The 17,414-nt window shown below is 38.1% G+C and overlaps 1 protein-coding gene across 4 annotated transcripts in view; it reads right to left on the bottom strand.

The window, feature by feature from the left end:
• Window positions 1-17,414, bottom strand: part of TNRC6B (trinucleotide repeat containing adaptor 6B) — a 134,208-nt gene that overhangs the window by 88,560 nt on the left and 28,234 nt on the right. For all 4 annotated transcript variants that reach the window (XM_058804452.1, XM_058804453.1, XM_058804454.1 and 1 more), the window contains one exon: window positions 10,611-10,678. In XM_058804452.1, the coding sequence (XP_058660435.1) occupies window positions 10,611-10,678 (68 nt within the window). The remainder of the gene's footprint in view (window positions 1-10,610; window positions 10,679-17,414) is intronic.

Genomic DNA, 17,414 nt, shown 5'->3' with positions numbered 1-17,414 from the left:
TCCACTTCTTCAATTCCCCAAATGCCCTTTCCAGACTGCAGAAAGAGAAAGCTTTCAATCTGCCTTTTAACAAAGTTGTTGGGTGAACAACAGAACTGAAAGCTCATTTCCTACGAATATCTGTCACACATCACTGCACCTCTACTTTCCACACTAATCCCAGCTTCCTGCACAGCCAGTTCTCCTTTGATGCCAAGGTTCTAACAGCATATTGAGCTCTATGCAGAGCTCTTCCCATAAATTGTTTTCACTTCTTTCAGTGTTTGGGCAAAAACTAGCATATACTGCAGCTAATCCCAAAACACACACATGATTAGCTGTTAGAAGACATAAACAGAACAGATAATTATTTGTCTTGTCCTGAAACCCTTCTGTTAGTGGAGAAATCAATTTTGGTCTCTTCTCTAGGAAGCTACAAAAGTTTATTATATGGATAATTATATTAAAGTTTCTTGCTTCTCTGCCTCACTTGACCAGAACTGGACAAGAGACTCCAAACTTATTTGGGAAAGATAAAAACATGAAAAGCCATTGCATGAGACTTAACTACTGTAGGAACTGAAAGAATTGACCCCCAAGATCATCTCCTGCCAATGATTATCCACATCTCAATGCTGATCAAATCTTTATATCCATATCCTTGGACATAAAATAAGGACTTTCCAGTAACATCACTGCAACGAAATTTGTGTAGATTAATATTCTTAGAATTTCTTTAACCTGCTCATTATCAACCCAGAAGCATCTTGATTTTGAAGGCTATAGTGCTATCCTAACAGGTTCCTAAAATCCTATAAATGGCCAAAATATCAATGAAATGGGAGACAGTTATCTGTTTAATGCAATTATATGAATGAGAGTGAAAAGAGAATCACAGAATGTTCATATTGGTTCATATCCAAATATGATTTTGCTCAGAAAGGTCCTTTAAAGATCCTCTGGCTCCAACCCTTCTGCTGTGGGCAGGGACACCTTCCACCAGAGCAGACTGCTCAAAGCCCCATCCAGCCCGGCCTCAAACACTTCCATGCACCTTTCAAATAAACAGACATTCATGGAAATGGTACAGTATGCCATCCTAGCCATAGATACAGCGAGTGTTGCTTTCTAATTGTTATTTACAGCATGCAAAGTACCATGCCAGTTAGATGACTGATCCAACTGACTTTCCATCAACCATCGCTGTTACTACAAATTTCAAAAGGAATAATAATTTCATTCATTAAGCCTTCCTTCACCCTGTTTAAGTCTTGGAGCTTTACAAATTTTAAAATAACAGCAAGTTTTTTCATCTGACCAGGTTAGAATATTTAAGAAAAAACTTCTTTCATGTCTACAAGAACTTTACCACAACAGAACCCCCTTCTTTATATGGTGCCTTTAGACATGCTCCTGAACTCTACTAAAAGCAGATTTCTTACAAATACTTTTAGGATATCTCAGAAAAGACAAGGAAGATTTTTGGACTGAAAGTCTTATTCTAGTTCAATCTTTTTTTTTTCCTAGCTAAAAAGAGGCTGTGCTGTGCTTAGTGGTTTTTATTTATTTTTTTTTAAAATGTATTTTTGGTGAGATAGCCCACTATCTTGCTACAAATTTTTCTAACTTGTCTTTAGTTTTAGCATGGGGAGTTCAATCACTGGGCCGGAAACCTCTCGAGCAAAGGAATTTCTGGCATCTTGGTTGAAGCTGGCACCAACCCATTTTCCTTTGTTCTCATTAAAGGAACCATAATATGCTAAGTTAAATAATAATAATAAAAGCAAGCCAGATCAAAACAAAACATCCAAAGTAAAAGCAGAATATGAAAAGAATGTATTTTGAGTGAATTACTGTAAGAAAGGATTTCCCTTATTTGACTTTTTTTTAATAAAGCACTATTTATTGCTGCAAAAATCTGTAAATGGATCTTTCCAAGTGACTTGAACATCTTCCCTGAGTAATTTGCCTTCATGTACAGTCCTTCAGTTTGAAATGTCAGGAAAGGAACAGCTGGCTATCCATGCAGAAAATTCTACAAGCTGTAACTGTCACAAATATTCAAATGCATGCAGTAACTCAAAAACCAGTATGACTCCCAAATATGAACAACTTTGACTTAGGGCAAAGAGTCCAGCAAATTCAATCTATTTAGGTAGGAGAAAAAGAAATCATAGCAGCTCTCCAGATCACAGCATGCCAGAGGAGCAATGCAGCTTAAGACCTGCAAAATATCTCTGTAAACAAGTTTTTAATTCATACCATGTTTACCACACAGTACAATATTTTTAGTCATACACAGTAAGTAATATCTTTTCCATGGAAATAAAGAGCTTGCTTTTTTTCCTTACCTCCTTTTCTTTAACCAATAATGGTCACTTCAGCAAGGCATCTGCATCTTAGAACTGTGACCATTTACCTGTCTCTACTTTAACCTCTGGTATACCTAAGTCACAGTACACAGTCATCAAAATTTCTATTTTTTCCACACAAACAAAAAGACATCACAAACTCATTTACATAGCATAAAAGCAGTATGTAAAAAAAAAAAAAAAAAGTAGTGCTTTTTTCCCTTTTTCCCCCTTTCCTTCCTTCATCTCCTTGAAAGGAAGAGTCAATCATTCAACCATTGTGGGTATACACACAAAAAATACCAAAAAATTGATGATTTTTTTTTTTGAGAGAATGAAGCAGAGAAAAAAGCAGTGAGCATCTTAAATTTGATGCAAAAAGGGAAAAAAATTTTAGGACTGTAATTCATACACATTTATGATGCCACTGACTTGTGCTAGCAGTCCAAAAACTAAATCCTTAGCAAATCAGAATTAGTGGCACTAACTTGGCGTAGGTACTACAGAAATTAATCTAAATTGTATTTTTACATTAAGAATATAGACACAATGCTAATTTAGACAGGACTCAAAATTATTAAAAGCCCATATAGAATTGTATTTAGGTTGGAAAAGACCTTCAAGACCATCAAGTCTAACCATCAACCAGCACTGCCAAGTCTACCACTACATCTTAGATGATTTTGCTTGTTATTCTTGAAGTCTGTCACAGATGACTCCCATGGTAGGTGTCATCCAAGAGCTGCCATCTAAATAGCAACAAAATGTTGAAAAGAGAGCAATGTTCAGCCATCCACATAAATGGTACATCCATATAAATGGAGGGCAGTTATCCCAGCACCTCCTGAGGAAGTTGGCAACTTTGGGAGAGAGAATAAAGGAACAGCCACTAACCAAACAGACCTAAAAGCCCCCAACTCCTTGGACAAGGAACTCCAGATGTCAATAGAATGTCCAGCAGACTCTCCATGAATTCTTCCAGGAATTCCTGGAAAGGGACTAGAGGACAGGAGTAGGTGGAGAGGTGGGTGGTGGTGTCTGGAATACAGAGGCTTTGGGATTTTAGGAATTTGATCAGTATGCAAATACTCTCCCCTTCAAAGTACAGTAAGCTCTGTAAGACAGCAGCAAATCAGGATATCCTCCATTCCACTAGCAATCACAATTACTACTAACTGGAATAACTAGAGATAACAATCAAAGTATCAAGGATACGTGACACTATGGGTATTTTGCAGTATATCATACTTAAAAAATCAAGCAATCTAGAATGGAAAATATATTTTCACTAAGGCAAGGGTGAAGCAGTCTCTTGATCAGATCAGACTGCAAATTCAGAAGCAGGCTCTGTGCTCTTCCTAACTGGACAAATGTAGATCTCGGGGTGTGGGGAGAGCCCAAACAAACTAGCCTGTTTCTCACCACAAGACATCTGAAAGAGAGCAGCATAAAATCCTCAGCAAAGAAGTGTCAAAGCATTCGCACTTAGAATGTACACTGCCCAAAATATTTTCCTCTCTCAATATTCCAGCAGCAGTGTAGACTAAACACATTGTGATAACAAGTGGGAACTTCACTTCCAAAGTTGACATTTTCTGCGTGACTTCCTTTTTTTTCCTTAACGGTCACTCATCCGGCTTCCGTTTCTTTCCACACATTAAGAAAATACTTGCTAAACAGCAGCACATGAAGCTGTAGGTTAGCTGAGGTGTATGAAAGGACTGTATTTGTTCATGATTTTAAAGGAAAAAAAGAAAAGATAAAATCACCGAGGACACGAAATGTGGAGTCTTACAAATAATGAAATGACAACTGAAAGCCTTTTCAAATCTAACTTTCAGAAGCAAATGCCTAATTTTAAAATATTTTTGCTTAGAATACTCAGACAAGAGTCTTCCTGTGGGCAATACTTATAATTTTAAGTACAAAAACTTCAAAACATTTAATTATAACACTGAACTAGTAAAATATGGAAAAAAATGAAGCTTTTGCCATTTTAAAGTGCTTGTGTATAAATTCTGCATATTGTTCAGAAGTACTACATTGTAAAGGTGCAAGCCAGCTTTTGTAACTTTTTTGACATACAACTCACAGCTAAAACACAGCTGCCTCTACAGATACAGATTTCGCTCCTGTCTCATTAATTTCTACCCACTCAATTGCAAAACAAAGGACAACTCTTTTCTCTATGCCTCAGGGCCCATTAAACAAACAGATAAACTTGCCTTCAAATGCAAACTTGTCCTGTCACTCACTCCACTGTATGGACTAAAAACATCTGTATAGTAGGAAGGTGATGAAAATATTCCTTAATCCTTAGCTAGACCAGTGTTCATCTGGTTTTCGTTTAATGGTCTCACACCCTTAAATACCCTATCAAATCTCTAAGGGTATAAAAGAAAGAAGTTAGAACTCTCCTACTGGCATGCCAGTATCAGAGCAAGCCTGAGTTACCACTGGCTCTGAAGCCCAGTCTGACACACAAACAGAACTGCAGCAGCCTGTGACAGAGAGGTTTGCCATGGCCAACACAGACATCCCACATCTCCCTGTGGGGACTTGTTAGGATCCCAGGCAGAGGACTTAAATCTTTGGGGACATTTCTTTAATGGGCTAGTTATTCTACACACAGAGAACAATCAGCAATATAAAGACAGCTATGTCTTTACATAATTCTTGAATGTAATTCAAGAAATAATGCATTGCCATTAATGTCACAGAATTCGGGTTGATATGCAAATTTAGGTACCTCAAAACTAAGTTGATAATCTGAATTAGGATTTGGATACTACTTTGAAAATCAGAGCATGAATCTTCTGACAAAAACCAACCTCTGCTGAGGGCAGTACTGCCAGTAAATTTAAAAAGTGTAATGGCACTCAAGGCAAGCATCAATATCTTCTGTAATATTGAATGTCCTTAAAACATCAAACAAATCCCCTGTTACACAAGCTTTTAGCTAACTGTTTACATTTGGTAAGAACAATGTTTTATCCCAAAGGAACAGAAGCTATGCTAGGGACCTTTGTGGAATTTCAACCGTTCAAAAGAACACTGCAGCAGTTCATAACAATGTCTATCATTCTCACCAACCAAACCACACAACTTCAGGGTATACCACTGCAGCCATTTTATAGTTGGCAGCAACACCATGGAAGAGTAAGGCTGGTTCTTTTGTGCCATTGAAGCAGTGATGTTTGCATGTGCCCCTGACATAGCAGGCTGCTGAAAACAAAGACTGGCCTGTAAACTGGCTTCTTGATTTCACTTAGTTTTCCCACAGCAAAACTAAGCCGGGGGAGGGGGGAGCTATTCTGCTGTATAAGTGAACACAGGGGTAAGTTTTAATGAAGACTGGGCCACGTTCAGATACACAATCAAATATGAAAGGCAATGATCATAAATTCTTACTGAATATTAGGAAATTTTCTTCACTGTGAGGGTGATTATTATTGCAGCAGACTGTCCAGAAAAGCTCTTGAATAAACCTGAGAAGCTTGATACAACTCAAAAGTTAAATCTAACCTTCAAATTGGCCCCTCCATCCCATCTCCCCTCTTTGGACACAGTACTGGACAAGATGACTTTTGGAGTCTGTAATTCCTGTTTCCAGGTTAGGCCAATTTAGCTACTATTTTCTTTTAACTGTAGTGTCACACAAATCTATGAAGACATTGAACCTTCCTGCTGAAATGTCAAAGAAAAATAAGATTCTATTACCAAATGTTGAACAATTTTGTGATGCTCAGTGGTTCCAATCTCATCCAGGTATTACTGCAATTTTGGAGGGTTTCATTAAAAACCCTTGCCTCAGAATCAGTACATTAAACTATCAAGCCAGGGAAAAGCCTGTTCAGTAGGTCTAACCAATGACACTTTCTAAACTACAGAAATTATCTTGTTTTGATACCTTTCTAACAATGTGAATCACTTCCAGAGGTACAAATTGTCAAGATAGTTGAAGAATTTTCTCTCCCATTACTACAAAACAGCAGGTAAGGAATAGCCAGCTGAGGCACTTCAAATAGCAGTAGCAGCTTGGCTCAGTCCTACTAAATGTGAGTATGAACTTGGCTCACTTTTTGTCTGAACAGCTACTGTCAAACAGACCTCTCCATGTGCCAGCTAGGAAGAGTAAAACATTTACATTTATCTTATAAAAAGGAGTAGTTTTTCATTACCCCGTCCCTTTCACTCATTAGGGTGCATACATTTCTGGTTGTGACAGCAGGTGGAAATTTATTAGCACAAGCAGAGTTGCTAATTAATGCTGCTAGAGCTAGGAGCAGAACCTCAATTTAAGGACTTCAGCAGAATTCTTCTTCCTGCCCCATGCTCATCAAGAGAAGTTTGACTGTTTTGGAAAGATGCTTCTGGATCCCACTTGCCTCTTAATCTTTGCTCCAGCAGTAGTAAAGTAAAAGCCCTATTACAACTGATAAGGGCACTACAGGCTGCTGCCATCTAAAATGTAAGTATTTTGTGGGGGGAGATAATATTTATTCCCTAAGCATGCCAGCTCAGGTCAACCTCTTTGTAATGGATGAAAATATGAGAGAATACCTCTAAGAAAATGTTCACCTGTAATAAAACATAATTACATCTTTCTTCATTGGGAAGGAAGGAAGAAAATGGGTTTCTTCCCAAACATATTAGCCACCTAAGAAAATTATATGACCAAGCATAACACACAGTTATATCCCATGCCAGACAGCTAAGAAGGGAGAAGGTTACAGAGTACATAAAAACTGGGCAGTAACAATTTATCAAGGAGTCACTGGCCCTCAGCCAGAGCAGGAGCATGGTGTGAGATGGCCAGGATCTGCTCCAGCAGCCCCAGCAGGCTCACTTCTTCTGAAGTTCAGCTTTTAGCATAAATCACTTGGCTGTTGCACAACCATGACACCTTTGTGACACATGCACTGCACATAAACTGCAAATCTTTCACAGGACTGAGATGACAGTGGCCATTCCATTTCTCATTTGTACTAAGGATTTTGAATAGGTAACTTCCTCATAATTAGTTTCAACGGAAATAAATTCTATCCATATTGTAAAAGATCAGTTGAAGATTTCTGAAGCCCTTGTATACAGTTTAACCAGGTAATTCCTTCCCATAAAGGTGACTGGTATCAGAAGACAGCACTTCTCAGGTATCACCTACAGTTCAATTAAAAATCTTAAAATGCTGTAACTTCAGTATCTGTCCAAAAGAACTGTCCAGTACAGCAGAAAAAAGCTCACAACATTGCAGCAGGGTTGTTTGTTGTTGCCGGGCTTGTTTGCACTTTTTGTCTGTGTGATTGTTTAATACTAGAAGGCAAAAATGCCAAGTTTTTATCCCTGAATCAAACTGGGGAAATAATCTGTTTCATAAAGTGCCAGAAATCATCCATGGATTCTGGCTCCTTGTATTCGGTTTTGAAGCTATACCTTAGCAAAGGAAATTTCACATGAAACCGGGCTAGGTAAGAACTATCCACTGAAAGTCTCTCAGAAGCATCTTTTTATTTCTGTTCTTTCACTGTCCAGTAAAGCTTTGAGCCCATAGAAATGCAGATAAATAGTAAGAAATTTGCATGGCTTTGCTAGGAAGTCACACTGGCAGACTACTCTGGAACTCTGGTGCAAGTTCACTCCCATGCTGAAACCATATCTTCTGAACACTTCCTCAGTAATCTCAGTGCAGAGCTACCCACATCAGGCTGCCTAATGAATGCAATTAAATTACAATGGCCAACTTTCCTGAAAAGTAAATTAGAAGCAGTCAAAGAAAAACTATTCCATCTGCATAGCTGTAGAGGCAGTAAGTTCTACTAAGTCTAAGGACAGCTGGAAAGGGAAGGAAGCATCTTCAGTGGATCAGCTATTTCTGTAGAGAACATTTGAATTAGAGACTCTACATTCAAACTTAGAATATACCTTTCACTAACAAGCTCCAATTTTATTTCAAGACAGCTAGGAGGACAACAGTAGACTGGGTACAACCGAATCACAGAATCACTGCAGGTGGATGGGATCTCTGAGATAATCAGTCCTATGCCTTTGTTCAAAGCATGGTTAACTAAAGCAGGCTGAAGCAGAATTAGAGTTGTGCTCAGCTGAGTTTTCAGTCACTTAAAGGGCTATGAATGCACAACTTTTCTGGGTAACCTCTTCTAAAGGTATGACCATGTTTAACACTAAAATAAGAAAATTTTTTCCCTTGTGTTTGAGTGGAGTTTCCTGTATTTCAGTTTATACCAATGGCTTCTGGCCTCTCCACCTGCCCCACTGTGAAGAATTTGGTTCCATCTTCCTTAGTCTCCTCATCAGATACCTACACACATAGATAATAATATCCTCCCCAGGTTTTCTTATCTCAAGGCTAAACAGCCACAGCTTTCTCTGCTTCTCCTCTGTCAGATGCTCCAGAGTTCCTCTCTGTCCTCTTTCAAAAACCCAGTCCAGTATGTTGATGTCCAGCTAATCCCCACTGCAAGTAAGTAATAATACAAAGAAGTAACTTCAGATTTTTTTTTCCTTCTCTTATGACAAGAGGTAAACTCTGTCAAGACAGACAATTTTGTTAGTTAGCTGAAAATTTGATATTGTGGGTAGAGAAATATTCAAGTGATTGATTTAAATTTAAGAGCAATACCCACAACTGAATTTTGCTGGCATTATGCTACTATTAGTTGCATAAAACAACTACCTTCAACTCTTTGTTGCATTACTAAAATTGCACCTTTAGACTTCAATCTAAATATTATTAAGAATGATACTCCTACAGCAGAATCTGTATGACAAGGTTCCAGATACCACCTGAGCACAAATTTATTAGTTAAAATTTAAAATACCGCCTATCACTAATCTTATATTCTTTAATAACTGGAGATTTCAAGAAGAGAAATAATGTTTCAAGCCACTGGAAAAGCTCCAGTTAAAAATCAGATCAACTCCAAAGTAATTCTAGTTTCCACTTGCATTTAAAATAAGACACCTAACAAACACAAGGCTATATCAAATCCAACACAACATCCCTCATATTATTCACTACAATAATGTATTTCATTAAACTACTAGATATATAAAGAAACAATTCAGGAAAGCAGAAATCTAACTCCTACTTTTTATTTCTGCTCAAATTTTTCTTCTGGAACTTTCTGAAAGTTTCTACTTCAACAACTTTGGTATCTCTTGGTACCACAGTAAGTTGCTCAATCTGAATAGATAGAAATAATAACAATTACTTTGAGAAGTTTGGCTCATGTCCATTGTGGAAAGAATGTGCACATTCAGCATTAGAACTCTGCTGCCCTCAACTTGCCTACCTCAGAAATGGTTTCTCACTGTCACAGATGCAATGCACTTACAGTTGCTAGCTTATCTAGGAGGCAAAGCAGACCTTCACCCCAAGCCACATCCCAGCCTTTCTGCAACAAGTGTAGTGAAGATCAACAAGAAATTCTCATGAGGAGACATCCAATTAGGCTTAGGAAAAAAAGAGTTCTGTGATCTAGATTTTCCAAAGACCACCTTCCCATTTGCTCCAAATGACAGGAAAAGAAAAAAAATTTAATTACGGTATCAAAACTGAATTACCATTGCATTAACTAATGAAAAGAATATGGAATACAGCCATCATTGAAGTACTTCTAGGATAAGGCTCTGTTCTTCCTATCTGAACAAAAACCCAGAGAAAAAGTCCAACCAGTTTGGATTTCAGTTTGAAATCATATGAAAAAGCCTTTTCCTAATAGAAATCAGTGATTTTCTTCTTTGATCAAGCTGCTTTCCCTAAAGCTCTGTGTACCAGCATTTTATATTGTTCATCCTCAAAAGAGCATTTTGTTTGTAATTTTTGATCTTTTATTAAAATGCATTCTAAAGAAATAAGGCTCAAAGAGGACCAATCTGCCACATGCACACCAAAAGGAAGGCCCTGGTTCTTTCATATTTCACATTATTTCAGTGAAGAGCAGCTGTATAAAAACTTCATGTATAAACTCACTACGTCAGTGCCAAGCTTCCAGAATGATTATCCCTTTTACAACTATTTCTGATTCATGTGTTGGAATTGCAATGCATATTTCTATGCTTTTACATTTAAGGCAAATCAACATCCTGCCTCTTTTTTTTTTTTTCAGCCACCATCCACTATTATATACATATGTGGATATTTGAGGAACCGAAAGGGTGAGCACCAAGCAACCAACCAATGCTCCCAGCACGCTTAAACGAGAGTGCTGCACACCATTTACTACGGTAAGGCCCTTTTTAAATAAACGTGTGACTCACTGTTTGTTTTCTTCACCAGGAGGTGGAGTCTTGCCATGCCCCTCCATTACAAAATCCTCATGTTCCATCTGCAAAGGCAAGCATTGCAGGTCAGAAATCGGTGGAGCAAAATGCACATCACCTAAAGTGGCCCTTTTCATATGCAACAACTCCAAACAGCCCCTTTACCACACCGGCTGGTCCAGAACAGATCATGTAGTTTCTTAGCAACATATGTACATCTCCAACCCCATTGCTATGGTATCATTTCATAGCACGAATTTCAGAAAAATCTTGCAAGGGAAAAAGAATGGTTTAATGGCTATAGCAGAATACTATCAGTCAAGGTACACACGTTTTAAGTTCTGCTCTGTTAAGGGCTTCCCTTGTAATTCTAAGTATTATTTCTACCACTTCTTCCCTATGGATAAAGCAGGAATTTAAAAAAAAGGTTTATCAACATGTAGAGAAAAGAATTAAAATTTTAGAAGAAACTTAAGCACAGAAAGAAATTGCTGCAAAAGCGGAGTACTTCTTGTGAAAAATAACTTTTCTTTGACAAAAGACTTTAACTGCACACGAAGCTTAGTTAGCAGGGTAAAGAGAGGCCTAAGGAAACCTCAAATAAATGCTGTTCCAATGACAACATAAGGTAGGCATTTCCTTTGGCTCTCTTGTTAGAAGATTCCAAGGGCAGTAAGGAAGTCTTATGTTTAATTGTTTGCTTTTAAAATATCAATTTTAGCATAGATTTTTCTTTTGGAGAGAAAGAAGAATTACATTATATTTGCTCATTCATTAATTATGCACTCTTCTATTAATCACTTAATTCAGCCAGAAGTTCTTGCACAGGTAGCAAAAACATTCTTCTCTTTATATAAAAATTCAACACATGCAATTAGTATTTTATATAAATACCCAGATAGAGTTAGCAATGCTCTACTTCATGTGAAGCCAGCAAACGGGTCCCACTGCAATAGTCAATAAGGCACACAACAAAGAACTGAATCATAATCACACAAATCCATGCCACTACATTGAATTGGAAAGAGGAGAGAAGCACTATTCAGTCAGTTAAGATAACACAGTAAGCTTAGTCAGTCTTTGAAGGGGCAAAAATCCCCCAAACCAAACCAAAATTCATCAGCCACTTCCCCTTGTGCCCCTGCCCTCCCCCAAAAGAGTCAAGTTTACTCATTTGTACATTAATACTTTTGTCAGGTCAAAAATACTTTCAAAACCCCAAAATCTGCATGTGGACATCCAACAAGGATACAAGAAATTATGTTATTTGACTGCCCCAACAGAGCCTTAAGCAAAACCATGAACAAACTGACAAAGTGGGGAACTGTAAGGTGCCAATGACATCCGTAAGATAGACAGTCAATCAAATATGTATAAATTCACATTTGTAAACATATACCCCCATGTTTCCCAGTCCAAATAGTACTTTAATGTAAAAACAATGTTTGAAAACAAGAAAATTTTTATTTACAGTTATTTAATAACTTGGACTTTTATCTATGTATTCCCACCATATGAGATGCACGAATCTATTTGTACTTCAGTCCATACCTGATTCACAAGAGCTCTAACAGCTGGATTCACAACTGTCTAGCTAAAGACATCCATTCCACTTAATTCTGTTGTTCAAAATGCTGAAACATCAAGTGTGTCAATGGGTAAACTAGTTACAGATTTGTGGCCACATTGCAAAACAGCATGGTTCTGTAAGTGAGAGCAAATGTTTAAGAATTACTCTTACACAGGAGGTGTTTTAGCCTGTTGCTGGTATGAGACAAGTACAATTCACAGGAATGGTAAGCAAGGGAACAGTTTGTGGCCAGTACTGGGAAGATGAAATGCAGCCTTTGGGAGTAAAGAGGCACTACATACAGCATATTTAGTGCTAAACTAACAAGATTCCCATATAAAACATAAATTCAATATGATGAAGCTGTAGAAAAGGAGGTATCATAAAAAAAAACCACACACACACAAAAATAATGACAAATAATAAAGGACCTGAGCTAAGAACAAGATTGTTGGTCCAGGCACAATCTCTTTTAAAACAACTAGAGAACCCTATCTGCTTTAAGAAATTTTAAATCAGTTTGCTGTACTTCAGACAGTAGACAGAAGTACCTGAAATTACTAAAATCCGCATCATTAAAAAACTGTAGAAGATACAGTACAACAGCACAGACACTCACAAGAAGTTCACAAAAAAAATTAATAACTGAATGAGAAAGTACTCGGGAAGACAGAAGCACAGAATTTTGTATATTGTATATACAATATACAAAATAAAGATTAATTGGTAGGATTTCATTGATAAATAAAGCCAATAATAAAATGCATCAACACACTAAAAAAAGTCATGGGAAGGTCAAGGAATTGACTATTAGTCAAGAAGAAAATATCTCTTTGAGAATGGATAAACAACTAGACTTGTAGGAAACATTTGGCTGGTCAGGCTCAGAGGACAAAGTGCTATATGCTGCCTGAGGATGGTATCAAGTGAAGTGCTGCAGGAGTCTAGGATAAGTCCATTAAATATTTTTGCCAATGCCTTGCAGGGCCAGTAAGGCATATTCTAGCCAGAATTTTAAGATAAAGTTTAACAGGGTGAAGAGGATCAAACAACAAGTCTAAAGACAGGGCTGCCATTCAGATGGACCTAGACAGCCTGGAGGAGTGGTCCCTTCAGGATTTGTATGAATTCAGACAGGACAAACACAAAACACTTGCACCTGAGAGGCCCTGGCAACAATCCAGGCTGATGAACGGCTGGAGAGCAGTTCCATGGAAAAGGTCTTGGCGCAAAGCAAGCTGATCTTGTGCCAGCAGTGAGCCTTGTCAGAAAGGTCACCAGCATCCCAGGCTTCATTAACAAGAGCCTTGCCAGTAGATGAGGGAACTGATTGCCACCTCTACTCAGAGCTTATTATTCCAGATATGGTGTAATGCCCCTCCTTTTGGGCCCCCACAATATAAGAAGTACACCCAGAACATGGACACAGGAGCCACCAAGAGGCTCCAGGAGCCAGAGCACTTGTCCTGTGAGTAAAGGCAGAGGGAGCTGGGCTGGTTCAGCCTGGGGAAGAGATGGCTTTGTGCAGACCTTCAAGTGCCTGTACCCACAAGGAAGTCAGCAAGCAGTCAGGCTCACCACAGAGGTACCTGTGACAGGACAAGACCACACTCAAACTAGGGAAGTCCAGAATGGACACATGGTAACTTATTTTCACCATGAGGACAGTCAAGGACTCCTCATGGAACAGATAGCCTAGAGTAGTTTTGCAGTCTCCTTGCTTCAAGTTTTTCATGGACTGACTAGGCAAAATCTCTCACAACAGGTTCTGACCTCACAGGTGACCCTGCTTGGAGCAGGAGTCAGACTGAAGACCTTGGAATGTCTCTTTGAACCTGAATTTCCCAGCAATCCTATGAACCCAAGAACAGATTCAGTTTCATATTGAGAGATAACATCCATGAGAAAAACCTACTGAATTCCCAACCCAGCAAGAACTTGTACTTCCATCTGGAAAAGTCTAAGAAAAATATCTTTAAAAGTTGCATATTCAAAAAAATGCCAACAAAATAAAACAACCACCAAGAAAAAAATAAGTTATGCTGAAGAAAGAAACACTGAAAAGTCTGCAGCAGATCTATAGTATGCCCTCTTTTAGAATAGTGTCTATGAGTAGAGACAATGAAAACTCAAACACTCCATAACACTCCAAAAACATGAGAGCTCAGAGTAGAGAACGGTGTCAGCAAAGGGGAGATTCCATATAAATAAAATCCAACATTTGGCCAGCAAATCTCCCTCAATGCAAGATAACACAGCACTGAGGCATACACAAAAAAAGCAGCATGACAGTATTGTAAGAAACATCACCCCTTTGCTATTACAATGTAAATAAAACTCTACTCACTCTCAAAAGAGCACCTGTAAGAGGATACACAGAGAAAATGTATTACTAAGCAGACAAAAAATTAGTTCTTGAACAAACAAATTGCAACACTGAATTTCACAAGTCTTTGCAGGTCTTATGGTTTATGTACCTATATGTACAAAGATTTATCTCTGTATTAGAGGATTAGAAACAATAGCAGTATAAGCTTTTCTGTTTCTAGCAATGACATTGCTTTTGCAAAGTGAAAGAAGTTATTTATAAAGATCATTCAACAGGCCTGATCCAGTGCAGCAATTTCTGCCTTCCTCTATTTGCAGAACCTTGATTCTAACTTTCTTTTGTTTGCCTGCATATGTTAAAGAACTTGATGATCAGTTATCTGTTTTGCACTTGGAATTCTGCAGGTTTTAAAAATTTTGCTAGAAAGTGATACACAGCTTGTTTAATGGTCTGAAATTTGTAGAATAAGCTCATAAAGTAATACCCATTTACATCTTCCTGCAACATTTAAAAGTCACTTTATTGGGTAGTTAATCTTAATTCAAAGATATATATCTGACAAAGAGCCTTCTGAAAACAATTTATGAGCAAGTAAAATTCCAATAAAATTCAAAAAGCATTGCTTACATATTCATAAAGTTAGTTCTTAGGCCCAGCTATCTATTAATTAAAGATTTAAAAAATACTTCAAAATTCAAATGCTTAGGTCTCATTTTCCCACTGACAGTAATGACATCATACTGCAGAAAGAACGAGAATGTGGTACTTCAAGTTTTTGATTAAGTTACTATCTGAGGATGAACTGAAGAGAGGAACAGCACATAAGAGCCACAGTTAGCTGAGAACACACTTCCTTTTCTCCTCCATCCATAGTCCTTATACAATTCCTATGCACATTTCTTCCCCACAAGTCTCTCAGTTTCCCTTCATTCTGTCATCACCCAATCCTCTTCAGCACACTTTGAGTCTTTTTTTAAAGAAAACTGGAGCCCAGAACTCTTGTTAGGTTCCAGCCATCCACAGCATCCAGCAGCCTCAGCAGCTCTGGCTCATTACAGCATTTGGAAAAGGGGCTGCTTTCTAAGCCTTGAGTCTCTCTTGACTCACTTCCATATTGAGGAAACGCAGTTGTCCTCAACATGCAGAAAAAGAATGGAAGGTGGAGCTAAGACAGAGCTCCTGGATCTCTTGTATTGCTCCCAAGGAAAGGAGAAAAGGTGGAATGGCAGAGGATCTGAAACACCTTAGCTTCTCTCGAGAGGACTGCAGAGGGAGCCATTGATTCCAAGAGGAGGGATCAAAGGAAGCACACTCCACACCTGTTTCTCCTGGCAAGCAATGGAGAAAGATTCAAGATTCTGGCTGCTGGAAGCAGGAACCAGAAATAGACCCTGAAACAGCAGGGGAGGAATTCAATAGAAAACTTTTTTTTTTTAAAGGATCTGCCAGTTGTTGAACTCTGTATTTTATTTTTCCAAACTCTTTTTCTCTAAATATCCAGGTATTTGTGAATATCCAAATTTCAACACAAATTAATATATTGAGTGTTCTAACTAATGAAAGACAATCTATTTTATTTAAGAAAATCTATTCAGTATTAGACACTCGATACTTAACTTTTAGAAAATTAAATTTATCATGAGCTTCAATGAAATAAACTATTATGTTTTTCTGTCCAGAAGTGCAACACCTGTTACTACAGTTTCATACTGCTCTTTCTAAAAATATCTTCAATGAGACCCTAATGGATTTGATTAATGAGTAAACCTTATCTCCTAGATAAAGTCAGCAACACTCTGAGGGGTCAGAAAGTTTCAAGGGCAAAAGCCTCATCTTTCCTGAATCCCCATTCCTAAGATTTTCCTAACAAGATTCAACTCTTGCATTAGCTATCCTAGTCCACCAAAGATGAACTGAGCTTAAGAGAAACCAAGCATTTTCTCAGGTATTTGTGAGAAATCATTTACTTATTATGAAAAGCTATTCATTTTAAACAGTCTTCTTGTCTTCACCAGTACAAAGAAATGCACTAATGCAACTTCACAGAGCTGCTATCACCACCTTTTCCTACTCATTCCATAGTTGCTTTTCAAAGCTGCTTTATTTCCTATTTAAAAACCAAAACAAGCACATACACCCCCCTCACCCCAAACAAAAAAACCCCAACTAACCAAACCAACAATTTAAAAACCCCAAACAAACAATCAAAACCCCAAAAGGACTTGAGCCAGCCAGGAGATGAAGACTCCAAACTTTTCACTGACTAGCATCCCAAGCAGACACAACACCAAAGCTTTATCAGGCACATGACCGGACTCTGGTGGGCACCAGCCAAGGTCAAACGCTGCGTTCTGCAGGTTGTGGCCACCTCCTCCGAGCTTTTAGTGAAGTGATTGTCACACAGCCTACCCCAGGCCCAGCTTAAGAGTGACAAACCCAGTCACAACTTCTGCTTTAACACCAACGTCCCTCCAAATCATCAGCAGCACCCGCACTGCAGTAAACAGGCCATCAGCACTTTTTTTGTCTCACTAATAGCTGTTTTAAGGAGAGTTGCACAACCCAGTCCTCGAAATCCAAGCAATTAGTCACTAGTCACTACTGCTAACAGCGGTGGAAGCTGTGATATAAAAAAAAAGAAATCTCAGGGACCATTTGAGGTCTGACAGAAATGTAATCGCTACTAGAAATGAAAGGAAAGCTGAGTCACCTCTCTGCCTGGTTTCATTATAAGCACTTTGGACAAACTGCATTGGGGAAAATTTTACTCACTAGGAACAGATTAATTAAATTTTTAATTTACTTCTTTTAATAAAAATGCAATTTAGCTGCTAGCACTTTAATAATTTTTTAGGAATAAATTAGTGTTGAGCTAGCATTTCAAAATACACATAGAATAGTG

Source organism: Ammospiza caudacuta, chromosome 5, assembly GCF_027887145.1.
Source record: "Ammospiza caudacuta isolate bAmmCau1 chromosome 5, bAmmCau1.pri, whole genome shotgun sequence".
NCBI lineage: Eukaryota > Metazoa > Chordata > Aves > Passeriformes > Passerellidae > Ammospiza > Ammospiza caudacuta.
The sequence above is the reverse complement of the archived record's forward strand: the minus strand, read 5'-3'. Positions and strand labels throughout refer to the sequence as shown.